The sequence below is a fragment of the Mastigoproctus giganteus genome, chromosome 1 (genome assembly GCF_048544385.1).
Source record: "Mastigoproctus giganteus isolate SK-2022 chromosome 1, ASM4854438v1, whole genome shotgun sequence".
NCBI lineage: Eukaryota > Metazoa > Arthropoda > Arachnida > Uropygi > Thelyphonidae > Mastigoproctus > Mastigoproctus giganteus.
Window position 1 is genome coordinate 13,541,538 of NC_143575.1, and position 27,496 is coordinate 13,569,033.

At 37.0% G+C, this 27,496-nt stretch overlaps 1 protein-coding gene across 2 annotated transcripts in view; it reads left to right on the forward strand.

The window, feature by feature from the left end:
- LOC150090564 (myocyte-specific enhancer factor 2-like) overlaps nt 1-27,496 on the forward strand; it is a 318,621-nt gene that overhangs the window by 246,130 nt on the left and 44,995 nt on the right. For both annotated transcript variants that reach the window (XM_090371613.1, XM_090371622.1), the window contains exons 4-5: nt 12,042-12,222; nt 24,684-24,887. In XM_090371613.1, the coding sequence (XP_090227739.1) occupies nt 12,169-12,222; nt 24,684-24,887 (258 nt within the window). In that variant the 5' untranslated portion in view covers nt 12,042-12,168. The remainder of the gene's footprint in view (nt 1-12,041; nt 12,223-24,683; nt 24,888-27,496) is intronic.

Consider the following 27,496-nt stretch of genomic DNA (forward strand, 5'->3'; position numbering starts at 1 on the left):
TGAATCGTTTTAATTATAGACCTGGTTGACTGTGTGGCTTCGGAGTATAACAAAATTTATTTTTATTTTATTTCTTCTTAACTATTAATAATAATAAAAGAAACGATAATCGAAATTGGATTTTAATGTAATCTCAGAAGATTGTTCCTTTCATTAAAGTGTGAAAATTGATTTTATATTTCAACTTCGAAACTTTAAGATGTGACAAGGGCGACCTCTGGAATGTGAAACAGTTTAACATGTGCAAACGGTTTGACTTTTGTGCATCGGGGAAAAAAAATGTCGCATATTTGGCATTTTTTTCCCCATTTTAATTTTTTTTTCTTCTTCTTTTTTTTTCTACACCGATTAACTGTGTAATGACAGAACATAGCGTTCTGCAGAAACTGATTTGCCGCCCAAAGCTGTATTTCAACGTGCCGAAACACTTGATTGACTACAAACAGGTGTTGGTTAACCTGCATATACTGCTAGCAGTTCGACAAGAAATGCATTTTCAAAGCCGCAGCCATTGCTCGAAAGTACTATTTAACAAACCAGATCTCCAAGATTTATAGTAACGTACAGAAATTATTGTAGCTTAGATTCGTGACATTAAAAGGCCGCATTCAGCCTTCCGTTCCTTGGAAATGCAAAGACTCCTCCCCCCTCCTTTCCTCCCTGCTACACGGAGTCCGTTCGCCTTGCGATTTTGGCAGAAGGAGGTCATGCATGTACCCTAATTATACCCAACCCGTAACCATCAGCTGTCAACTCGAAGTTGTGAGGCGAGAATGAAAGAGATGTAACGGTCTGTGCTCTCGACACCTTTTGAAGGTTTTACCTGTGTGCCTTTGTCCGGAGTGAGCCTTCGGTCGTGATCTCTAATAAACAGTCTGGTGGACAGTACCGTTCAAGAAAGGCTGAGCAGTATCTTTCAGACCCTGAAGACTGTGATGATTCTTTCTTTATTCGTTTACCTGCTAGCAAACGTGAATTACACAAATAACACAAGGATATCTGTCTCTTGTTTACATAAGTGAGGTGAATGCAAACATCGCGTTATTTAAAATACATAGAAATTGCACATTTCTATTTAGGGAAAACCCGCCATTTTCATGCACGACTGAGTTACTAATAATGACCGGTGTTTTGTGCTTAAATAAAGTGCGAACATAAATGTTAACAGTGTCCCTTAAGCAAAAAATAATTTAGAGAGTGGCTCGTTTTCAGGGCAATGACAGATAGAATGAATTGCTGAAACTAAGGGTGCAGTTGTGATAATCTTCAGAAACTGTTACTGAATTTTAAATAATAATAAAATCTAGTTTGTTAAGTATGAAGAAATAAACACGGGGAATAAACCTCCCTTCACCACCTCCCACAGCCATCCGGGATAATGGATTCAAGAGATTTACTTGTTCTAAATACTTTTGTAAATCGGTCTAAATACGCACTCTTGTGTGTATATTACACTGGTTAGTTGGCACAATTAGAATAGTTGATGACACAATTTAGAAGTCGGGTTCCGTTTTATTCAAGATTTAATTATTCTTAATAACAGTAACTTTCAGATAACATTACAGAGAAATCTCGAACGTATAACGTTCCGGGAGGAACTTTTATGGACTCTTTCACATTGTGGCCGAGTTAGTCAGTCTCGAGTACGCCCACCCGCTCTCTGAAATTTGGATTTTTCACCTGCAGAACACGAAAATTACATAGAACACACGCAGTTTTGCAAACGGTACACTGATGCTTCCGAAACGCGGCAGAAATAATTGGTCTCGGGTGAGAGTTGCATGATTTTTCTCCTGCAAATTCGGGTGCTTCGTCCAACAAACAGGCAGATCGACTAAAAAAAACGTAAATAAATAAATTTTCTGATTATATTCCGGAACGAGCACCCGGTCAGAGGAGTTTACAAGACAAGAAACAACACCGTACTTAATAGTCAAGTAGTTTGAATCACGGTCACTCAAAGCATGTGTACTCTTTCGCCTGACCACTCAACTACACAGACACGATATACTAACCCCTCATAACCTTAGTTGCTTTGGTGATAAACGCCCAAACAGATAAACTGATACCTCATGACTTTAGTTGCCTTTGCGCAAAATCAACTAACACATAACATTACAAAGTTTGCATTGTACATTAAACTACCTTCTTATTCATAAATATAATTTTTTATAAATTTTTCTGTACTTTATATTCTTGATAGTTTGATTCACAGTGTTATTTGAAAAAGTTCGGATTAGGTAGTTAGCTTGGACTTAACTGGAAAAGTGTCAGTTTGCAAGCGTGAAAATATAATAAACAACTTTTCTGGGAAGGAGGGAAAACAATTGGGTTTTTATTAAGGCCAATAGTTGCTTCAGGTATTTTGTTTTCGTAGCCAATAATACAGTCATCCTTTAAAGATGTAAATGTTTACTTGTATTATAACAACCGTTATTCACTTGCGCTCCGGGTTAACTCAACTACTCGATACTTTATAGTATTATTATTAATAAGGTTTCTTGCACATTCAGCAATAGTTACTCAGATGGCTTCGCCATATGCTATTATCTTTTCTTCATAATACTTTTCTTTGTGTTTATATAACTTTTCGATAATGTATACTTCACTAAATCATTTATGTATAAAAGCGTTGTAGCCTGAACAAAATAATGTGGAAAATGAATACTAAATACAGTAGTTGCCATTTGATATCGTGGACATATTCCATGTTCAGTGACCTCTAAAGAGCATGCAGTCAGTACACGTCAGCTGTTCGCTTTTGAAGCATTGTAGTGAAGAAAACTTTTCTGCAGGCTAAGAAACTAAACAGCAGATATATTAGAAGAGTGCTAATAGTCAAATCGTTTTTTCCATGTTCCTTGAATGGCCATCTTAAAAAAAGAAAAGTGAATAGACTTATCCAGGGACGCTAGAAGCAGCTTATTTGATATTGCATTTGGAAGGTCGAATATGAAAGAGCAAACAACTTGTGCCAGTTAACGGTTTTGCCTGTAGATATTATTATTTCTCCCTGATTGGGGAATTCCACTCCGTGACGGGTACTGCTGCCAAGTACACAGGGTGGTTGTAATGTCTGGTGTTATTGTTGGTCGAGGAACTCTCTGACTATCCTACAGGTGTTCAGGATTGCCACTTTCTGGAGTTCCTTGTAGGTGTACTCTGAGAGACTTAGGCTGCTATGTAGGGTCTTTGGCACCATACTGGTGGTTGATACGATGATCAGGATGGTCGTTACTTCTTTCATATGCCACATCTCCTTGACCTCATGTCTCAGGTTCGTGTACTTCCTAATTTTTTCCTCATGAGTTTTGTGGACATTGCTAGTGTTGGGCACCGCTATGTCAATCAGGTAGGTAGCCTTTTCCATCTTGTCCACAAGGGTTATGTCCGGTCTGTTGTGCGGGATGGTCTTATCCGTTATTATGGCGCGGTCCCAGTACAGCTTGTATGTTTGGGTCTCTAGTACTGCCTGGGGTTCGTACTTGTAGTATGGTACACTTTCTTTGGTCAACTGGCATTTCCTCGCTAGCTTCTGTTGTATTATACTGGCTACGTAGTCGTGTGTACGAGCGTACTCAGTCTGAGTGATCACCTTCCATCTCCCTGTGATGTGTTGGATCGTTTCTGAGGCCAGGTGGCATCGTCGACATGTGTCATCTTACATTCTGGGCTCCTTTGAGATGTATTTTCTATAGTTTCTGGTGTTGATTACCTGGTCTTGGATGGCCAGCATGAATCTTTCAGTCTTGGGGAAGAGCGTCCCGCTTGTTAGCCATGCATTGGAAGCACTGTTATCGATGTGATCTTGATGGAGGTCATTGTAGTGTCTGCCATGGAGTGTCTTCTTTGCCCATCTTTCTAGCTTCGTTTCTTGTGCCGTCTGGGTGGGAGGGGACTCCTCGCTTAGGTTGAGCGGGGTATACCACTTATCTATCTTCTTTATGGCCTGCTGGAGTGGTGCTGTGTTGTTCTCGAAGTAATCCTTCAGGTTATCGCTGTTTTCTGTTGGTCTTCAGGCCCCTTCCTCCCTCTTTCCGAGCTATCGTTAGTCTCTCCACTGCTGACTTCGGGTGGTGTTGGCAGCTCTTGGTCATCATTGTCCTTGCCTTTCGCATGATATCCTCTAGCTCGGTGTTAGTCCAATATATGACCCCAAAGGAGTATGTTAGTACTGGAGCTGCATAGGTGTTTATGGCTGTAACTGTGTTCCCTCCGTTCAATTTTGCTTTCAGCAGGCTTCTGAGTCTGATATTTTTCGGTTAGGCACTTCTTGATTTCCTTGTGCTCCTTGGATGATGCGGACTCAGCAGTAAGATTTCCTTCTTACTGCTGAGCCTGCATCATCCCTAGGTATTTGTAGGTCTCTCCTTCTGTCATAGCTTCGATCTCTTTACCAGTCAGTAGCTGGTAGTTTCAAACCGATTAATTTTCCCTTGTGCAGTGTGTGGTTCTTGCATTTGTCTAGACCAAATTCCATCCTGGTGTCCTTGCTGAATTCTTCGGTGATCCGGAGTAGTTGCTGGAGTTGCTTCTTGGTTGCCGCGTAGAGCTTGATGTCATCCATTTACATCAGGTGGGTGAGGGTATACAGGTTCTTTCTTCCTTCTTTGAGGAAGAAAGAACCTGCTGCCGTTAAGCATGGTGGATAGCTGGTTGAGTGCTAGACAGAACCACAGTGAGCTGAGAAATCTCCTTGAAAGATTCCTCTTCCGATGGGGATAGGTCTGGTTGTGATGTTCTCGACCTTAATGGCGGTACTCTGTTTCGCCATTGTTGCTCCGAGGAAGTTTATCACTATCGGATTGATCTTGTAGATCTTCAGGGTCTCTATTAGCCAGCAATGAGGTACGGAGTCGAAGGACTTGCGGTAATCGATGTAGGCCCTGTATAGGTTGTGGTGCTTCTTGTAAGCTTGCTCCACAACTGCGGAATCTATGGTTAATTGCTCCATAACTGCGGCATCTATGGTTAATTGCTCCTCCGCTTGCATCCTTTCTGCTGTTCGGCCATTTCGTTCTGACTGTCTAAGTGGTCTGATATCTTCTTGGTTATGCAGCTGGTCAGGATCTTGTACATTGTTGGGAGGCAGGTGATTGGCCTGTATTTCGCCGGGTTTCTTGTATTTTCGTCTTTAGGCTTCAGATATGTGACTCCTTCAGTGAGAAACTTCGGGATTGTCTCCGGGTGCCTTATCATTCGAGTGAACCGCTCTTCTAGGTGCGTGTGTATGCATGTGGGCTTCTTGTTGTGGATATTATCAATTCCTGGGGTTCGCCAGTTGTGGGTGTTCCTGATCGAATGTTTTACTTTTTCTTCTCGAAGCTCCCATTCTCTCATCTCTTGTCCGGCCTTGGTTTTCTTTCTTTCTACTTCTATCTAGGGGACTCGGCTGTTATGCCTTACTTCACTGCTTCAGATATTTCCCCAGCACTCCTCGATCTTCTTCTCGGGTGGTCCGTTTCCTGCTTTCTCATCTTCTCTCAGTTTCCTGTAGAAGGCTCTTTGGTCCTCATCGAAGATTCGGTTGTTTATTTTCTTCTGGGAGCTCTCTTTGTATCGGCGTAGTCTCTTGCTGAGTGCGAGTAGGTTCAGCTTCAGTGTGTCCAAGTATTCTCTTATTCTCTGATTTCTAGTCTCATGTGTGCTGTGGACGCTGACTCTCTTGAGGATGCTCTTCACCTTTCCAATCAATTTCCTACTTCTATTACCCTATTGGTATTGGGTCAACTGACATATCTTGACTCTTAATTCTTCTATATTCTGCTGAAACCTTCTTTCCCAAGCTGGCGGTTCTTTCCGTTTTCGGTTGTCGTTAACATTCTTCGCAATATTGAATTATGTTGGGAAGGACATGATGCCTCATATCCTTAGCTGGTTTGGCACAAACAAAAACAGCAACAGTTCGATCCAGAGTAAGTATTTGATCCAAATTAAATACAGATTTGACCCTATATTTATGACGATATTTTTTTGCCACATTTATAAACTAGCATTTTCGATGGAGTAATAAATTGACTTGCATTGTTTGAAGAAAAAGAATTTTCGGTTCAGTGTAAAATATTGTTCTGCTTTCCAAAATATGATTGAAGAGATGGATTGTGAAGCAGGTTCGCTTTTTTATTATTAGGCAATCCCCCCCACCTACCCACCCAGAATATTCCCTTCTAATGATTACTTTAGCGATGTGATGTGCCTAGTGATATCAGTGATTGAGGAAAGAAAAATAACTGTAGTCTTCCTGGTGTCAAGGTTTTTAATATCCAGTTTTTATGGCATGAATTCAGTCTCTGCTTGTTAATTTGTTCGAAAACATTATTGACTGCAAGGAAAACTTGATTTGCATGATCTCAGTTAGAAATACAACTTGTGTAAGCTCGAGTCGATAATAAACAAGTAAATTAATTAATTAGGTATCCGAAGGACATTACATTTGATAGCTGATAATGAGCAGAACACATGACATTGAGTATTTAACAAATAACCGCTATTTACTTATAAATATACTGTTAACTCGCGCAGTTTTGTAACTGTAAAGCCTACAATTATTTTCAATGGAAGTATTTTTTTTTACTATTAATGATAAATAATTATCGAACTATTGTATATAAATGCTTATCATTTACTTGCATTCTTGTAAGACTTGTAAGTTACAAATTCCTGACAGAAATATATCAACGAAAATTAGGGAAAAATCATTGTATTGTATTTTGAATGTTGAGGCAATTTCATACGTTGATATTGTAATATCAAAGTATCTCACCCTGGCGAATAGCAAGTGTTTAAAATTACCATCCTCCCACACCGGGTCGAAAAGGCTTGAGTTGGAATTCCGTTAATGGCAGTAGGAATTTTTATGGACCTTTTTCACAGCATGGTTCAGTTAGTCAGTTTTTTCATCTAGCAAATAGCAAACCGACCAAAGAATACACTTAATTATTACAGCAATGTATTGACACCCAGTGCCGCTCCGAAGATTTTCTAAAGGACGGGGGTTAAAGCAATATTCCAGGGAATTACAATTTTCTAAAGGGGGAAGGATAAAGCAGTGTTCTAGGGAATCGTCATGCTCTAATCATCATGTAGCAGTAAAAAAATCCACATTATTTTGATGATCATAAGAGGACTATAGCCACTTTAGCCCCTTCACATGACCGCCACTTCTGACACTTCATAGCCTCAGTTTCTTTGGTGCTTTACATATAACACCACACGTTGCATTGAACTAGCCCTCGTAATGGCAGAGTGAATAACCTTGTTGCTCTTCTCAGATGATGCAGTAAAAGGCTTAGACTGGATTCCCGCCTCGATGGGAAGAACTTTCATGAGATTCAGAAATCTTCAGGCCATGGCTGAATCAGCCAGGTGAGGGCTGTAAGCTTTATATCTCGCAAAACAAGAAATTGCCTATAGAACACATGCATTTAATAGACGCGATACACTGGTACCTCGTGGCCTTAATTTCCTAGCAGTACATTTTATTTAAAAACCCAAACCTTTATAAGGCTTCTGCTAATTGCGTTGCTAAAAATTTCAAGCTGTTACTTGTTGAGAACCGTAGGTGCAATATACAAATACGCAATATCGAAATAAAGCTAATTTGTTATAGGAATGCACAAAAAAAAAAAAAATAATAATAATAATAATCCCACCCCTAAGTTCAGCTCAAGTTCCACCTCCTCCTTTCACTCACTAATACACACACGTATGCACGCACATTCCTATAGCCTTCGTCGTTGCTTAGTTGATATAACCACCGTCTATCTCACACTGGGTGGAAAAGACCTGAGTTCGAATCCCGTCAATGATACGAGCCCCCCCTTCCCTCCCGGTAGCCATGTTAGCAAGAGCGCAAGGTTGTACTGAGTGGAGTATGCGGGGTTCGAGACCAGCTGTCGGTAGTCGTGGACTTCCTCCTCAGTATTTTGAGTTAGTCAGTCTCAAGGCCGGATGCTATTAGTAAGTCAAATCCAAGGATCCTGACTAGAAATGCATTCGAAATAAATAAATGACACGAGGAATTTTTTTGGCCTTTTTCACAACATGGCTGAGTTAGTCAGTCTCAGGCGACGACTGCACTGTTTTCTTTACCAGAAACTCGAGTTTTTCGTCGGGGAAACAGATAAATTGAGCACAGAATACACGCAATTTACAGACAAAAATATAACCCTCAACATACGTTACATTTCTACATTATACGAAACGAATTGTATTTCATTTTACCATTTGAAAATCTGTTTAAATTTATCATTGTACAAAATATTTTTGTTCCTATAATAATATTCCCCCAGGGGCTCACGTCTGGTGAGTATGGGCTTGGCACACCCAGGGTCCTGAGCTGGATATCATCATTCTTCTCTTTTTTGGTGATTCCTTTCTACCTCTCTCTCTCTCTCTCTCTCTCTCTCTCAGGGTAACCCGGAATTTTTTAAAATTTTTTTTGGCTGGCGCAGCATAAGCCTCAGGCTTTCTTGCACCATATAGTTATAATGATATCAAGAATTTTATTATTTTTCACTCAGCTGCACAAACCTTGGTCTACTATCCTCTTCAGCGTTGTTCGATTGCCGCATTGTTTACATTACTTTGAGGCCAGTAAGGCATATTTTATACAAAACTATGGCATCAAAGGGAAGCCATTCATCAACAGAATCTAAACCTCTTTTGCAAATTGGCAGCACGCATTTGCACGTTCAACGAATATACTTAGAGCATTTGATGAACAGTTGCTAACGTAAATACCCTTTTGCATGTCACACAGCTAATGATCTTGTAGGGATAGCTTGCATCTGTAGCTGAATTTTGCCGCCCACTGTGTGTTACCATTAAGAAACATAGTTTTAAATCTGTCGAGCAGTTTGGCTGCATTTTTGGAAGGATGGTTTTGGAATTTCTAGATAATGATGGTGGAATTCTTCTGGAGCATTCCTTGCACTTCAGTGTTTTTGTTAACGCAAAGTTATACGAAGCCCGCTCTTTGTTTTGGTTTTAGCTTGGTTCGGATGCACGTTTCGTAAAATATGCTCAGCTGGTACCTGGACAGCAAAAATAAGAACTGGAACAAATTATTTCATTCCCCTTTGTTTTTGTGTCACTCTGTATGCTAGCAAACGAACACCTGAAATTACTGTACTGATTTTTTTTTTTTTTTTTAATTAGTGATTGAAGTCTTATCTCGTGAAGTGTTTCTTTTTCCTTTTATTCCAGTTTATCACTAAATATTTATAAACTACAGTCCCATACATATATATGTTCTTTAATCGATAGTCATCATTAGTGTCGTCGAAGAATTCATTCCTAGCTTCTCCTGGTTTGAATCAATCAAAAATGTGTCGGGCGTTTTTTTTTTTTTTTTTTTTTTTTTTTTTAATATGATAAATGATGTCAACGACAAGGAATGTTTTGGCAGATCTTTGAAGTTTTCAAGTAAACGCATGGTAATGTTTATCAATTTATTGCACTTCTCAAGTAAATCACCAAAAAAGCTTTTCAAGCAATTGTGATTATCTTATGGAAGTCAGCGGTCAGGTAGCTCCGATATTTCCATTTGAAGAGGTTCAAGCGCTTGAAATGGTATATAGATTCCACCCTCCTCTTGTTCCCTCCCAGTACAGATGAGATATAGTTTCATTAGAGTGGTTATATACCAAAATATCCCAAACAGTAGGATATAAGTGAATCTAATCCCCCAAAATTTCATGGGCAGCCATTACACTATAAAAATTGGAGTTTATCCATTTTCTTTAATGGGATGTTTCAGATGTTTTACTTCGACCGTAGTACTACATACAGAGCATTACTTGGAACACAGTAAGTTCTGTTACGTTTACAGTAAGTTTCTTTACTGTGATGTGTTGGAGAAGACGTCTGGTTTCAGCAAGATGGAGTTATTTGCAAAGCAAATAATAAATGTGCCCAGAAATGACAATGATGAAAGAACTTTTTGGTGACAATTATTTCTAAGAATTTTTGGTTGCCAAGCTTGCTGTACATCTTTTGAATTGGGTATATTTCATTGTTATCAGGTAAATAAATGTACAATAGAATAGATAAATAGAAACTGCTACACTTTGAAGGATTGAGACACTTTTCGATTACATAGTGCATCCAATAAATGCCAAAATCTGTTGCGCAGAGAGAAGATTTCGCTGGAAACTCGGTATGTTTTATCCTCAAACATTGTTTATATCTGAGCTGTTAAACGATCATAAAGCAAATATCCACAACAGTCTGCGCCTATTTGAATTAATTTAACTGTTTTGTTCTACTTTTAGTAAAAGATGTGTTTATTTGATGGTCTTTGTTGACCATTTTATCTAGCACCCGGAGATATAGGTTGTGGCATTTGCTTTGAGTTTTTAGGTCTACGTCTTCTGACTGCAAAGAATGGAGAGTTTTTAAATTTCATTCTAGGTTTGCATGATTAATTACTGAATAAGGGGAAAAAACAACTTAAAATTGCAATACCTACAAATACCTGCCTACTCATCTGAAGGCAATATTCCATAATTTCGAGTACAGTTCGTATTATATACATATTTTTAGTAAAGATTATGGTGGCGCTGATAATTTATTTTGCTAATTTAAGCTGTTGTATGCATGCCTTTGCTTTTCTTTACTTTTAATATTAGTAAAATTTTAAACAATATATTTAAACTGGTTTTGTATATTGTTTCGCAACCAACAGGAAAGAACAGGTATAATAATTTCCTTTATGACGTCTGAACAGGAAAGTAATTTAATCAGAGTAATGCCTTTTTTATTTATTTTTCGCACTCGTGTTGACTTTCCCAAATGATTTCTAGGAGAATCCACAGTAAAAGATACATTGGGCTGTTGTACTAAAAATATAGATAAAGTGAAAATACAATTTGCAGCAGTGGTATACTGTAAGATATAATAATAATAATAATTATTATTATTTTATTTATTTTTGGTGTACATCGTTTTGTAAATTTGCACTGTTCAGTGATATTGCTAGAAATTTTCACAGAAAAAGGTGTCGATAAAATTAAAATAAGAGCAACATGCTGATACCCATGGTACCACTAGCATATTTATTAGTCATCCATCTTGTTTAAACTTGCCTTCTTTGAATTTAGATGCGAATTAGACTATAGTCATTGCTCACAAGAGCTTGTGAACTTGAAAAAGTCGCATGCCTAATAAATGGCCATTGTATATACCTCGGTAGAAGCTTATATCTTTTGTTTGTCTCAGCCACAAGGGTGTTTACCTTCAAAGGTAGTAGGTCAGTGTTATAACTTGAATTACAGGCCACTCACTGCTGCGGTCGCATAACGTATGTGGTAGCATATGGCGGAAATGGGAACTGTGAGCTAGTGGACAGCCTTCGTTTTTCCAGATTCGTTCCTCAAAGAAATAGCAAAAGGGTGTAAAGGTTCTCCATTGAGGTCAGGAAGACAAGTTCCGTGATTTTATTTCTTCCTCCCTCTTTCGGATGACGTCACTTACAGAACTTGCTCATTCGCTCTCACCCCTTAAGGGTATTTTACTGGGGCTAACCCCTACTTTATAGTCTTCCCTTCTTTCTCTTCATTCTCCCCTCTCGTCAGCACAGAGTTCTCTGCTGGGCTAGCCTTGCCTGAACGCTTGACCTTGCCTCACGTTTGCTTCCTGGTTTTTACTGGTTGAGTAGGCAGCACGATAGACTGCACGGCCCAAACCCACTTCCTCGTTGCAGCTATTAGTATGCCTCACACGAATCCCCAGAGGCATGCACACATACGCACACACACACATACACACCTACAGACGTGTAAGCACGCACAGTGACGGGTGCGGTCTTTCCCCTCTCAGATACTTTGGAACCAGACTTCTGCTCTACTACCGTGCGTTCTTCCTCTGGCTGTTATTAAATGACCCTACGAAAGAAAGAGAAGAGGAGGGGGGGTCGTTTGTGTAGCCGTCCAATCCCCTTCCCACTAGTAGCGTGGACACCACTGATGTCTGCCTGATAGAATTGGATAGCCACTATGGAACTGTGACAAAGTCGGTAAAAGTTGTTTGTTTCTTCGCAGGTAGACCCAACAGCAGCCATCCTATGAGAGCACCGCAGTGAAGTTAAGAAAAGACATTTGGTGATACTCGCTGGCATCTCGTGCCACCGGCATTTGTAACTGCCAGACACACCCACTATCAAGAGATATGGGTCGCAAAAAGATTCAGATATCCCGTATCACCGACGAAAGAAATAGGCAGGTAAGTGTTCACAACTTCCAGTTTATTTTTAGAGGTGCCATCATTTTCCCTAAATTTTCCCTTTATATATATAATATATATTATATATATTATATATAAAACAAATTTATTTATTTAATTCTATATTTAGATTTAATGCAGTCTATGTAATTCGGTCGCCATTTATTTTAAAAATCTTTTAACAGATTTTTGATTGCATGTTTGTTCGGTGATTCATAAAACATATTAGTATGTATATTTTTTATGAATCATGCACAAACCATTTTTTTTGTTCATCTTTAATTACCTCTCAGATGATTGCGTTGCGATTCATATAGTGGGTTGAGTAAACATAAAATTAGGCATAAATAACTAAAACTTTATTAGGCTTAAAAATTTAAAAGAACAAATATGCCATTTTGCTTGGCGAGCAGTTTGAAGAAATCAAGCCTGTTGTTTCAAGTTTAGTTCCATTAATGTGATGTTCTGGAAAATTTTAATTTGCCAAAACAAAACAAACACGCAAAAAGTAAATCTTGTATTCTAAGAATTAGGCCATGTTCAAGAACAGGGTATATCTTATGACCCCTTGAAACATCGTATGCTAATAATTCTCTTAGACATTCGTTCGAGTTGTACTCCTTTTTAATTGGCCTTAAAGGGGACAACGACACTCAGTCACCCTTTACTCTCTACTATTACACGCTTTGCTTTTAACAACAAAAGAAGTTGTTTCAGAGGAAATTATATAAATGATCCTCTTGACAGCAGATAGAATTTAAAAGTTGTCATACTGTTAAAAGTAGATGCATATTAATATAGTAGTTATTTATTAATCGGGCTATTAGATGCACATGCTCAGTTAATGGACATTTTTGAAATCTTTAGGTTTGAAAAGGAGGCTTGTGTTTATGCCTCACGCTAACGTATGATCATGGCAAACGAACAATGAAGAATATTCAAGGTTTTCGGATGCTGTAGATGTGTCAGCTCTGATCATTTGTTTCCTGAATAGATATTCTTGTTATTTTCTAATAATCCCTACTGAATATCACCTAACTTATGATTATGGAATTTGGAGTGTGATGTGGCAAATAACACACTGACATAATTTTGATCAGTTTTACTTTTGATGTTGGGTAGATGATCGTGACATTGTTATGACAATGATGGGCCTTTATATGATCGTTCCCCCAGAGGGCTTTGAACTAAGTACATTACTGAGTGGGTTGTGGCAGACTAGGTCACCGGCCTTCAGCTGTGTTGTCATTGTGACGGGGTGGTCATTGGCCTGCTGTAGTAACTGACTACTCATTAAAAACTAGGCAGACATTTTATTCCGAGTTATGTAGCATGCTTGGTTGGTTGTAGTTATTTATTTATTTTTTTTATTCGGCAGGAAGACCGATCCACCATTGTGAATGCGACTGTCACAGTTTTAACACTGGTGTCATTTACCTATCTACAATAGGTGACCAGGGGTGTAGGAAGTACACCTGTTACACTTAGGAAGATGTAGTAAATGGTTCATTATTGCTAGCGGTATTTCGAAAGTTTTCTCGCTTAGGGTGACCGCTGTTTTTTTTTTTTTTTTTCAGACCACCGCACGTTCAACTGGAAACTTCCTTAATTTACCTTTCTTGGTATCACGCGTTTGATACGTGCTTGCGTTGTGTAAACACAAAGGCGCGAAAGTGCGCCTTTGATGACGTTTTGTGTTTTGGCAAACCTTTTATTTATTGATGCGGAAATCCAAAACTAGATTAGACGCTTATTAATTATCGTACTGTTTTCAAGAAACTCAGTTGAGAGACTTGGGCAGCTTAAATCCGAATTGCCTTTTGCTTTTCTCTTATTTCAATTGCGAATGTTACTTGTTTATTATGGTAACTGTAATTAATGCGTCTAGTCGAGTATTTATGTTACGCCATTATTTTCTCATACATTTAAAACTTTTACTGTCATTTTTTCCCTTTAATAGTCTTGGCGTACATTGTACATTTATACCCCCCCCTCCGTTTTTGGTGGACAGTTATATTTAAACATAATTAGATTATATGTACTGATGTTTAAATTGTTAATGTATTTTTAATTTTCATCAGTGTATCATTTAGACTTTTCTACTATTATTAAATTTTATTCAGTGTGTTCTCATTGCTAAATTTTACAAGGATGAATGTAAAACACAGAAAGCAGAATTATTCCAGGGAAGATAATTCTTATATGTACACTACTCTACAAAAAGTATTTGGTCATCCTTCTCATTCCTCTTATGTTAACATATTGTGGCTTAACAAATACTTCAAATTCATAAATTTTAATTACTGTGAACCCAGCATTAATGTATAAGTAAGTAAATGTCTGTTTGTTTGTGCTCTTAGTAACCTTGTTGTCTGAAGTGAAGAGATGGAAGCATAATAGTGATGTAGGTTTGTGCAGCTGGTCAGATGAGCCAAAAATCTGATTAATGGGAATCCATGCTTTCTGAAGAAAATAAACTGGGCAACATCCTTGCAAAATATTCTAGAGACCAGATATTTGCTGGAGCAGCTGTCAATGCATCCACAGCCCATAGAGAGATGCATGCATGGCATGAGTTTTCGTGTGGAACTTGCCGCCTGCCTGCCTGCCCAGGCAATACATTCCACATCACACCAACAAATGCTACATATAGGTTGTTGTGGTGCTTTTCTTAGACCATGGAATACTGGAAAAAAGCCTTGCAGAGTGACAAGTCACATTACACGAGCTTCAGTCAAAGTTGAGGGTAGCTTGTGGAACATCATGTACTGCATTGTATTTTGCTCACAGTAGGGTGAAGGAGTTGGGTGTCATGATGTTGACTGCTTTTCATTATTTGGAGTTCAATTTAGTTCTAGTAGCAGAAGTAATCATCAGCCTTACAGCAGTGGTCTTTCCCAAAACAGTGATAAGCAGTGTTAAAACCTGGTGTGAGGAAACAAATCACAACAATTTGGGTCCAGTGACCAGACTTGAACCTGTCAAATACCCTTGTTATAACTGGAATATCCAATCAAGCATTGCTAATATGTTCCTCTTCTATAGCCAAACTGATATCTGTAGTAAAGGAGGATTGGATGCAGATTCTTGCTATCTGTTGTAAAGAACTGGGCAGTGTTCTACATTAGATCAATGAGGCCAGTGGATTCAAAGGTGGCCACTCTGCCCAGGAATCAAAATGTAAAATTTTATGAAAGTAATGTTCATTAACAAAATATCTTATTTTCAACAATCAAGTATGCACATGACATTGCCAGTAGATGTGATGAACTAGAATGATGTTCTAGTGGGCTCAGGTTCATTCTAAGCCTTGCCTATGTCTTATTAATTTGTACATTAAAACTTGTGTTTTTCCAGTTATATTGACATTCAAATAGCTTTTGGTAGTGCATATACACACTCATTCACAACCTTTATGTATATAAAAAAGGTAAACTGCAGTCATTATCAACCCACTGCAGGATGGAAGCCTCCTCAACAATTCATGCTGAGGGAAATGGACCATAATCTGCCACGCTGGTCCAGTGCTGGTTGGTAGATTGACCGTATTTAGCAGTCAGGGGCTTGAACCCCGGTATACACAAAGAGCATGTGCTACTGCACTCCTGCTCCTGACCACTCGGCAACGGAACCAATAAAAAATCTTTCAGTTTTATCATTTTTTTTTCCCCAGATACTTGACTACTTGAAAATTTGACTACTTCCTTTCATCTGGAGGGGAACACTGAGTATCTAGCCAAAAGGATACCAATATCAGAAAGTGCCTTATGTACTTGTATTTCATGTGGTGAAATTGTTGGTCACTATTTAAATTGAATTTTATAAGCAGTCTAAAAAAAGATTCACCAATTGTGAACGTTCCCTTCGTGCACAGGGTAGCCTACTACTAGTGCAGTAACAACTATATACAGGCAACCCCCATATAACATGGTACTTCTACAACACGTTTTTGCTCCAACACGATTGATAAGTTGCAGCAATCCTTGCACAACACATTACTTATATAACACGGTTAGAGAATTTCTGTAAACCTTGCATAACAGGGTATTTTTGTGCGGGAAAAACCCTGCTCTTATATTGGATGTAATTTTTCAACATTTCCACTCTTTTTGAATCCCTGCTGTTGACTTGCTAGTCAAAAAAAAATTATTGAGAAATACCTGTATTTTATTTTGTTGGGAAATTCCTGTGTTACGTTCTGTGCTATTGAACTTGTGGAAAAATCTAGATTTCAATGTTTTATTACTCTTGGATTGATAGGCCATCCAAAAGGTTTAAGTCATCCAAACATTGAAGTTATGTTCCTATTGCCACAGTTGTACTGGGTTAATACAACTTCTTTCATTCAGCCATTAGATAAAGGCATTATATCCACCTTTAAAACTCATACATCAGAAAATCGTTACAATGGATTTTGGAAAAAAATTGATTCTGATTTAGTGACAAATGGGCCTGGAGTACTGGGGTCCATAGTTTCAAATACAGATATATACAGTAGATATATACAGATATATACTGTATATATCTGTATTTGATTCTGATTTATCAAAGTAATGGAGGCATGGAAACATATCTCAATTATGGACTGTATCAGAATCATAGTTTTATCGCTGAAAGAAGTAAAACAGTCAACGTTAAATGCGTGTTTAAAAATGTATGGTCAGAATCAGTTCATTCAGGAAATATGGTCGAATCAGCAGAAAACGGAATTGGTGCAACAGTAGAACTTGCTACGTCGCTAGGAGGAGAAGGTTTTGATGATATGACTACTGAAGCCCTAGTGGGTAGCATAGTTGACAGAATCGCCCTCCTCCCCACACCACGTGGAAAAGACCTGAGATCGAATCCTATCAATGAAGGAAGGATTTTTATGGGCATTTTTCACAACACGGTTGAGTTAGTCAGGTGCAGGCAAGAGTTGCTTGGTTTTATCTCCCAGAAACTCGGGTTTTTCATCCAGAAAAACAGAAAATTGATCTCAGGACACATGCAATTTATAGATTGGTTGGTTTTGATTTTATTGCCGCATTAGGTACTAAGGCAATTTATAGACAATATACACAGAGTAAGATAGCCTTAGTCGCCAATGCTCTTAACAAAGTAAAAGAAGATATGATTACTGAAGACATTCAAGAATTACTGGTAGAAAAAGAGGCCGGCATAGCGGATTTGGTGCAAATGGCATCGGAGGTAAAACCAAATCAATTCAGAGGATGATAGCGCAGATGAAAATTCTAAACTTCCAAATTTTACGCTAAAAAGCATAGGGGAAGGCATAACGTTAGCCGAGCAATTAGAATCTTATTTTTTGAATGCAGATTCTTGAATGAAAGGAGCCCAGAGGAGCTTCAAAAATGCTTAGTTCCATATGATGAAATTCACAAAGATTTATCAAGCAAAAGCAAACCAACCCAGATTACTGATTTTTTAAAAACGAGCAGAAGATACACGAAATCTAGAATGGTATATTTTTGTTTGTTTTGTTAATGAAATAGCGTATTTTTGTTAGCTTTTGGAATGTAAGCCCCTCTCCCCCACCCTTTTGTACTTTTTCTTAGTCCCTTATAACATGGTTTCGCACAGCATGACATTTTATAGGAACCTAATAACCATGTTATACGAGGGTTATCTGTATTGTTTTAGTTGTGAACTGAGTGTCCATCAAATCACTGTGGAGAATTCTGAGAAAATATATTACCCTTTTTCCTTACAAATAAGAACTGTTGTAAATGCTGTTAAAGACAAAGTGTATTATCAAATTTGTTTTGGGATAATGGACTGACTTCCTGATATTTACTTATGTAAAATTTATCTTAATAGTAGTAATGCCAGATGATGCAAGAAAGCAAGCATATATAGCGCCATCCAGAAAAAAAAAAAAAAAAAAAAAAAGCCAACCTACACAGGTCATCCATCTGTACCCTCCAAGAATTTGTCTAGTTCTTCCTTGAATTTATTCAACCCATCCACTTCCATAACAACGGATGAAAGCCTGTTCCAACAATCAACCACCCACTGGCTGAAGCGAAGCTTCCATGCATCTGTTCTGCAACCATCCTTTCTCAATTTGAATATATGCCCCTTCATGTGTGTGTGTGTGTGTGTGTTTAGTCTCAGCAAATGGAAGAATGCAATTAACATTCAGATTACTCAATCCATTCAAGACTTTGAACACCTCAGTAATATTTCCCCACAGGTGCCTAGTCATGAATTGTTGTAGTTTGCAGAACTGAAGCCTTTCTAGGTAAGAGCACCCTTTTGTTCCCCTCACCAGTCTGGTTGCCCTTCTCTTCACTCATTCCAGCAGATCTATATCCTTTCCAAAGTGAGGCCTCCAGACCTGTATACAGTATTCAAGATGTGGCCTAACCATGGCCTTTATACAAAGGGATAATCACCTCCTTATCCCTGCTAGAAAAGTTTTTGTATATCATTGACAAAACCCCATGAGCTGTCTTGGCAGCATATCTGCACTGCTCAGAGATTTTCATGTCTGACTGCACAATTACCCCCAGGTCTTTTTTTGTTCTCCACTACCCTGAGTGCAGTACCACACAGTTGATAAGTTACTCTGGGGTTACTGCTACCCATATGCAGTACCTTGCATTTGTCAATGTTGAACTTCAACTGCCTTTCTCAGCCCGTTGACCTAATTTTCCTAGATCTTATTGCAGTAGCTCAACCTGATGACTGTTGTTAACCACTCTGCCAACCTTTGTATCACCTGCAAACTTAGACATACTCTCATCAATATAGCCTGATATACCTTCATCAGTATCATTAATAAATATTGAAAACAACAGTGGGCCAAGCACTGAACCCTGTGGAACTCCATTAATAACATTAGTCCACAAAAAGCAGTGGCCATTGATAACTACTCTGTCATCTTCCACTTAACTATCCCTTTATCCATAGCAGGAACTTGCCCTTAATACCACATTGCTCCAGTTTGCACAGCAGTTTTTTAATGTGCAATAGTATCAAAAGCCTTTCTGAAATCCAAATATACGTTGTCAAAATTATTTACGTCCATTTCCTTGGTCACTGTATCATAGTAACCTATCAAATTAGTTAGACGACTGCCCCTTAACAAAACCATTCTGTGATTACAGTATAATTGCATGTCTGTCCTGATGGTCCCACATTACTTCTTTAACCAGTAATTCCATTATTTTCCCTGGAACAGATGTGAAACTAACAGGTCTCTGATTACTTATGTCACCTTTTGATCCCCCTTTATGAATTAGGGATACATTCGCACTTTCCCAGTCGATAGGGACGTCCTTTGAATCCAAGGATGCTCTCATAATTATGGCTAAAAGTTTTCTTACCTCCTTTGTGGCCCCCTTTATTATAATTAGATAGATTCCATCCACCCCGCGTGCCCTTTTTTATGTCCATCTTCAACAATTTCTCCTCTACTTTCCTTTTGGTTATTACAAAGTCATTTAGCTCCTTGTTAGAGTTTGATAAACTTCTGGCATCCCCTAGTGTTTGCTATATTCTACCAGTCTTCTGTTAACACTTCAAAAATCTTCAACAGCCATAACATTGAAATATTGGCAGAGCCATCTTTTAGTATTAATATTCTCTTTGTTTGGTGTTTGTAGGTAGGTTCTAGATGCTTTTCAATTTATGGCTTCACTACATTATACAAATATATTAAAATGTCCTTGTTCACCAGTACCAAAAAAATTAGATTTAACACTGGGAACAGAACCACTTTAAAGTGCCATTGTCATTTTAAAGTGGTTCTGGTCCTGGTGTTAAAAGTCTTAATTTTTTGTTTTTAAATAAATTCAAAGGCGTTCCCAAAATTTAGTTTTGAAATTATTTCCACAACACTTATTCCAGAATTAATTTACTTGCAATATAAACTTTGATGTTGTTAATGATTTTGCTAACAGAAAAAGCTGAAGAAAGAACTTATTTTAGAAATCTCTGTTTAAAAATTAGTTTATAGAATTTTATTTTCTATTTTTTTTTGTGTCCCTGTTTTTTATAACTCCTGGGCATAGTGCCTAATGGAAAAGCTGGCCCTTAATACGAGGAAGGGAAAATTTGTATTCCTTTTTTGGAAATGATAGGATAGCCTAAAGTGGATATTTTGTGCTCAGTACTGACAAAATGTATAGGTCAGCCTTTTTTTTTTTTTTGCTAAGTGACTGATGACTCAGTTTTTTTATTTTTTTTAAATATACAGTAAATATACAGTTTCTAAATCAGCAACTTCCTGAGCCGGCACGAAGGGCTTATTTCCTTGGCTTAGAAACTGGGAAGATCATTTTTGATCCTGTATGTGGAGGATGATTCAGAATTATATATAAACATTTACATCCTGTTGTACTTCCTAAATGACATGATTATTACATAAATAATGTAGTTTAAGATGCACACTTAATATTGATATGTACAAATGTTGCAATATCTAAGATGTGTACTTAATATTCCTATGTGTCTCAGGTAAATCAGTTACTCTCAGTATGAAGAATAAGCATTTGATATTTGAACAGAGAAAAAACATTTTAAAGTAATTCTGGAATTGTGAAAATTTTGGATTAGTGTTATGTGGAAATATCAATATAGGACAAAAGTGTTGACAATCTGACAATAATTCATCTATGTGTTAAATTTGGAGATAACTGAACTGCTAATAACCAATAAAGATGGTATGAGAAGAAAAAGGACTTCAGTGGCAAAAATGTTTATGTTAGAGATGCCTATGTAAAGCCATATGAAAAGTCAACAAGGCAGTGCCAAAGTGCTTTAGGAACCATGCATGAGTCGATCAAGAGTTTTTTTTAAAAATCTAAAAGATAAGGCGAAAACCACTCTACATACCTCAGTTGTCTCTTAAAATTAAGCAAGAAGATCCAGATTGACACATGCAATTCCAGGATTGGTACTGTCGTGGAATTTTGTGAATGTAATTGTATGGTCAAGTGAAGCAAAATTTAAGTCAAATGGGCTTAAATCATAACTATGTGTATTGGGCTAATGAACATCCCTCCATTTCTCTTTAGAAAAATGTCAATTTTAGTGATTACTCTGTGGAAAGATTGGACCTTATGGTTTCAATAGTAATGTTACAGACAAAGTTATCATCAAATTTGAATGAATAATGTAGTTCTTGCGATTAAAAGTATGTTTCAAGGCACAGAGGTATACTTTCTGCTGAATAGTGCACCACTTTCATGAAACTGAATTTCCTGAATTGAGCTGTACGCATCAGGGGGTACTTCAGATCTTATGAGTGCAGATTTTTTTCATGTAGGAATATCTTAAAAATGTACAGTCATGATCATAGGATGCTGCTAGATTTGTGAAAAAATGTATCACAGGTATTATAGTTAACATTGTACCTTTGCCAGTTGAGTTACCGAGAAAAGATTCTGTTGATGCATGTTTGCTGGTAATGGACATTTTGAACATTTGACCTAACTTTTGCCCATGTATTGCATATTCAATGATTGTGTATCACTTATCTAAGAATAATCACATGTTATTTCCCACTCAACAAAAAGAAGAAAAAGTCTCTACTGGGGACTGGGATGTCACAGATTTGTTTCAGCTTATCATTTTTAGGTGCAGTAGCATAAATGCATAAATTACCTATTGCCTTCACCATATTCATCTGCTTGTAATAACTCAACTCCTAGTTGGATGGATATTGATGAAATTTTATATTTAAATCTTTTAGAGAGATTTGTCAAGGCATCACAAATTTAATCAAAATTGGACCAATAGAAATCTGGTAATTATTATTTCTCTGTCCATTAGTGTATCATAACTCGGCTCTCAGTGGATGGATTTTAATTAAATTTTATTTTTAGCTTTTTTATAGTGATTTGTCATGCCATTCCAATTTCATTAAATTCAGATCAATAGAAATCCAGCAGTTATTATTTCTTTTTTTTTTTATAGATATCACATAGGCTATCCATATATTGTATATTCCAGTTATTTATTCCACTACTATTCAACCCTTCCCTATTAAGAAACTTGCAGTTTTAGCTAATATGAAGATTAATAGATTAGTAAATTATTGATTTTAACAGAAGTATGGAGTAGGCTTAAATCATTAAAAATATGCATTAAACTGTTCAAATAATAAAGGTAATGAGGTTTTATTTTAACGTAGCATTGAAATCATTTGACTATTGTACACAGTGATATGAACAATTTTGAAATGTAATTTGATAAATGAATTCAGTTCATTGCGTTTACCATTGTTCTTCAACTTTTGTGTTTTGAATAAATGTACAGGCAGTTCTGCTATAATGCGCATTTTTGCAATGCAAATTTGCAGTGATATGTTAGGGAACAATGTGGGTATAATACAATTTTCGTGTTGGTTCATGCGTGATTTCATCTGCAAGTAACACCATGGTGAACACAAAACCCGGCACCAAGCTGAATGTAGCAACCTGCGCAGCAATACATACAAGTTTACAAAGCTTACAAAATGTCAAATGTGTGAGAACTATATTTATCATTTACTTTAGTTGTATTGGTCGGAGACATACTTGTGATTTGCTGTATTCACAAGATAACACGTGATATTGTAAGCCAACTCGCATTTTCAGGAGCTCACATTTTTCTGCTCGAACAGACATTTTGTGAGGTTGAGATAGTGTGAGTGGAGGAGCACATTTCTGGACGTCACTACCATAAAACAATTTGCAGTTCCCGGTTTACTGGGCATTCCTGTTAGTGCAATATAATTATAAACGGGTATTAAACTCGATCTTATTGCATTTGTGATAATACAGACAGCTGGAATTCTGTGGGTTTTTATGTTATTATGGTGAATTGTTTCCCCTTCCTTGAAATCATATAAAAATTATAAAATAAATAAATTTTCAGAACCATCTCTTCATTAATATTTTTTAAGCTTCGTACTTTTTACTCTGTATCTCACTTGCACCATTTGTGCGTGTTATATTCATCGTTATTGATTGTTTTATCTTTTTTACTATTTTAAATTTTACAATTCAAAAAAAAAAAAAAAAGTCAGTGAACAAAAATATCAATTAGTATGCATATATTACAGTGCTATATTTACTGTAATATTTATTTATTTATTAGAAATTTAAGATGTTTAAACCTGTGTTAGCAGTTTTATTGGGTTTCTAACTTTTTTCAGTGTTTTACTTACCAGAGTGAACATTTTTTTGAGTGCACTGCCCCTACCGTGTTATAGCAGAACTGACTATTTTTAAAACTATATGCATGTCTAAATAGATAAATGATCAGTTAAAAAAAGTTTTGAGAAGCATGTAGTTGGCTAATTAATCAAGTGTATTATGACCTTGGAGTGTAATAAATTGCACTTAGGAAATAAAAATCCATAAAAATCATTTGAACCTGAATATTAGTAGATGTTTCAGAACCACTTTGAGTACTGTTTTGAATATAGCTTTTAACAGTAAGACAAAAGTAAAAGCAAGTTAATAGTTGGTAAAATTTATGCTAAATTCAGAAAGGAAGGCATAAAATTTCAATTAAATATCTCAATTAATTAAATAAAGTATAGAAATCAGTTAAAACAAGGTGTGAATGACTTAATCAATTTAACTTATATGACCTAAATTCTACTTCATGAAATAAAATAAAATTGAATGTAAATTGTAAGACAAGAAAATTAAATTAGAGAAAGGAAAGGGTGCTTATGGAAAGCTGTTAACAGCAGGACCACTAATACTGATAGTACTGATAGTTAAAGGAAGAATGGGGTCATATATGTACTATAGGTAAACAGTTCCTGATTGGTTTAAAAATAGTCAAGATTAATAGGTGGGTAGCAAGGGTTAAAGATATTAGAAGTTCAGAAGATACAGTAGATTTTAGGGATACAGAGAAAGAGGAACCTGATTGGTTGAAAAATCAAATTGAGATTAACAGCAGGGGACAAGCATGAAGATAATAGCACTTGTTCCAGAGAAGATCCCTAAGGGAGACTTAGAAAAAGGAGGTTAATTCAGAGGTTGATTTGTGGGGAGAGAGATGAAAGTTAAAAATTGAAGATAATTTTTAAATCATAAAATCTGTAGAAACATCACCTATCCATATTCAGGCTTGATTGATTTAGATTAAGACCTTGCCTTGGTGGGGTGCAATTTATTTTTGCTTTAAGGTTCAGTAAACTTTAATGTGCTTCAGGGAATTCTGTGGATGGGAGGTGGAAAACACTCTGTTTTCCACCTCCCATCATCCATTTCCTGCAGACCCTCTGTCTGAGTTGCTTGCAGCCTTAGAAAATATTCTGTTTTTAAAATGGCAGAACTGACTAATTTTAAAAATATATGCATGTCTAAATAGATAAATGATCAGTTAAAACAAGTTTTAAAAATGGGTTGTTTCTGATAATGCAATAGAAATTATATGTATTATATTACAAAAAGATATACATAAATGTGTATTACAAGTGTACAAGATTTTTATTTTTATACTTTCTTTAGGTAACATTTACTAAGAGAAAATTTGGTCTTATGAAGAAAGCATACGAACTAAGTGTGTTATGCGACTGTGAGATAGCTCTCATCATTTTTAATAGTACCAACAAGTTATTTCAGTATGCAAGCACAGATATGGATAAAGTGCTACTTAAATATACAGAGTACAATGAACCCCATGAGAGTAGAACCAATAGTGACATTGTGGAGGTTAGTATTTTATTTGTTAATTATATTATGCATTTCATTTTATTTTTTTCATAACCAAATAGGGTGATATAAGCACTAATTCAGGTTTATGTGTATTCTGTGGCTGTAGAATGTATTCAAAAGCTGATTTTCATGTTTCATGGGATGAAAATCCCATAGTATCTAATTGCATTCTAAGTGAAAAGACATTTAAGAAATTCTCCAGTCATCAATATGATTTGAATATAGATCCTTCCAAAAGAGTGGCAAAAACCACAGGTTATGGAGGTCAGTGTTAATTATATATATGTTCTTTCTTAATCTTATAGGTTATATAAGCATTTGAAACTAATAATAAGTCTAAAATTTGCTTTAGATATAAATTTGTTAATAAATGATCATTATTTAAAAATTTTATGCAGTTCCTCAGTCCATAATTTAATGAAATAATATTATTTATATCACAATATCACTTTTAATGTTTTCCAGTCAAATTAAATCATTATTAATTCAAAATACTAATAATTATAGTTGCAGGATTACGAAAATAAATAAATCAATGAATATGGTTAGGTGAAGTTTGCATTTGGTAGGATGAAAAACTCACTGTACCGTATGGTGAGAAACTGCACTCTTTTTATTATTATTATTATTATCATTAGCCATATGGTGCAAGGAAGCCTGAGGCTTATGCTGCACCAGCCAAAAAAAAAAAAAAATTTCTGAATTACTGTGAGAGAGAGAGAGAGGGAAGGGGGGAGAAGTAGAATGGAATCACCAAGAAAAAGAAGAATGATGATATCCAGCTCAGGACCCTGGGTGTGGCCAGCCCATACTCATCAGATGTGAGCCCCCGGGATTGTCTGAGAGTGGCATAGCATCCTGGCAAATTAAAGTTAAACTTCACTGGCAGTTTTTATTACTAATGACCTTGCACAGATTGTTCATTTACCTACAAGAAACCGGACAATCCTAACCATGCAGCCAACACACTTGATCTTTTTCTCACAAACAACCCTTCGAAGTACACAGTTGAAGTGAGTGGTCCTTTAGGCACCTCAGATCACAACTTGGTGATTGTCTCTTCTCCAATGGAGCTTTTATGTCATGGCTATTCCCAACCTCGTATTGTTTGGCATTACAAGAATGCAAAATGGGATGACCTGTGAGATTTCTTTTCTTTGGTCGGATTACTGTTTCAAAACATCTGATGTCAACGTTTGCTCAGATCATGTCAGTAAAATTATTCTTGTAGGAATGGAATCCTTTATTTCACACTCCACTTTAAAATCTCATCCTTTATCTAAACTTTGGTTTTCCAATAAATATGCTAAGGCTATTCAAGAGAAGAATGTTGCATATTGTAATTGGCTTGTTTCCAAATCCTCAGTTTCATTTTCTGCCTACACCAAAGCTTGCAACAATTGTAAAGCAGTGATTAATCAGTCCAAAATAGATTTTGAACAGGCTAAGAGTAGAAAACTTGCTTCTTGCCCTAATGGTAGCTGAGCATTCTGGTCTCTTGCCAAAGCAGTTGGCCACAACTTTTGCCATCTCTGCTCCCACCTCTGTCAAAACCAGTTGGTTCTGTTGTCACTTCAGCCAAGGATAAAGCTGACCTGCTAGCATCCCATTTTTCTTCCAACTCCTGTATTAATGATCTCGGTAAAACACCTCCCACCATTCCCAACACGCTCCATTCAATGCCTCCTGTGGTCTTTCGTCAAAAGGATGTCAGAAGGATTTTGACGAATCTTGATGCTAAGAAAGCTCCAGGTCCTGATGGTATTTCTCCCCTTGTTCTCAAAACCTGTGCTCCTGAACTTACTCCTGTTCTTTGCCACCTTTTTTTTTTTTTCACTTTCTTATTCAAAGGCATTTTTCCTTCTGCTTGGAAATTTGCTCATATCCAGCCAGTCCCTAAAAAGGGTGACAAATCCCTCCCATCCAATTATCATCCCATTGCAATTACTTCTACTCTTTCGAAAGTAATGGAGAAATCAATTAACTGACAACTCTTAAACTACCTAGAAACCTTCTGTCTGATCAATGATCGCCAGTATGGATTCTGTCAGTGTTGATCGACTGGTGATATTCTGGCTTATGTTACCCATTTATGGACAAATTCAGTGGAAAAGTTCGGGGAAACACAAGCAGTTGCTCTTGACATCTCAAAGGGTTTCGTTCTTCGTGTTTGAATAAAGGTCTCCTAAACAAGCTTCCATCTTATGGTTTGACAACTGTTTTTGTAATTGGTTATCCAGTTTTCTCTCTGATCACTCACTGAAGGTGATGGTAGATGGCTCTCTGTCTTCTAACTTCTCCACTAATGCTGGTGTTCCCCAAGATTCAGTTCTTTCCCCTACTCTTTTCCTCTTGTATATTAATGACCTTCTTCCATTGACTGGAAATCCTATCCATAGTTTTGCTGATGATAGCACATTGCATTCCACTTTCCATTTTGAGAAACCTTGCCCTGCTCAATCAGCTTCAACTTCTCGAATATCTGCTACCAATTCCTTAAATGCTGATCTCCAGATAATTCTCAGTGGGGCAAAGACAGCTTAGTTGATTTCAGTCCTTCTAAAACTCAGTCTTGTCTTATATCTTGCAAAAAGGATTCTTCTGCT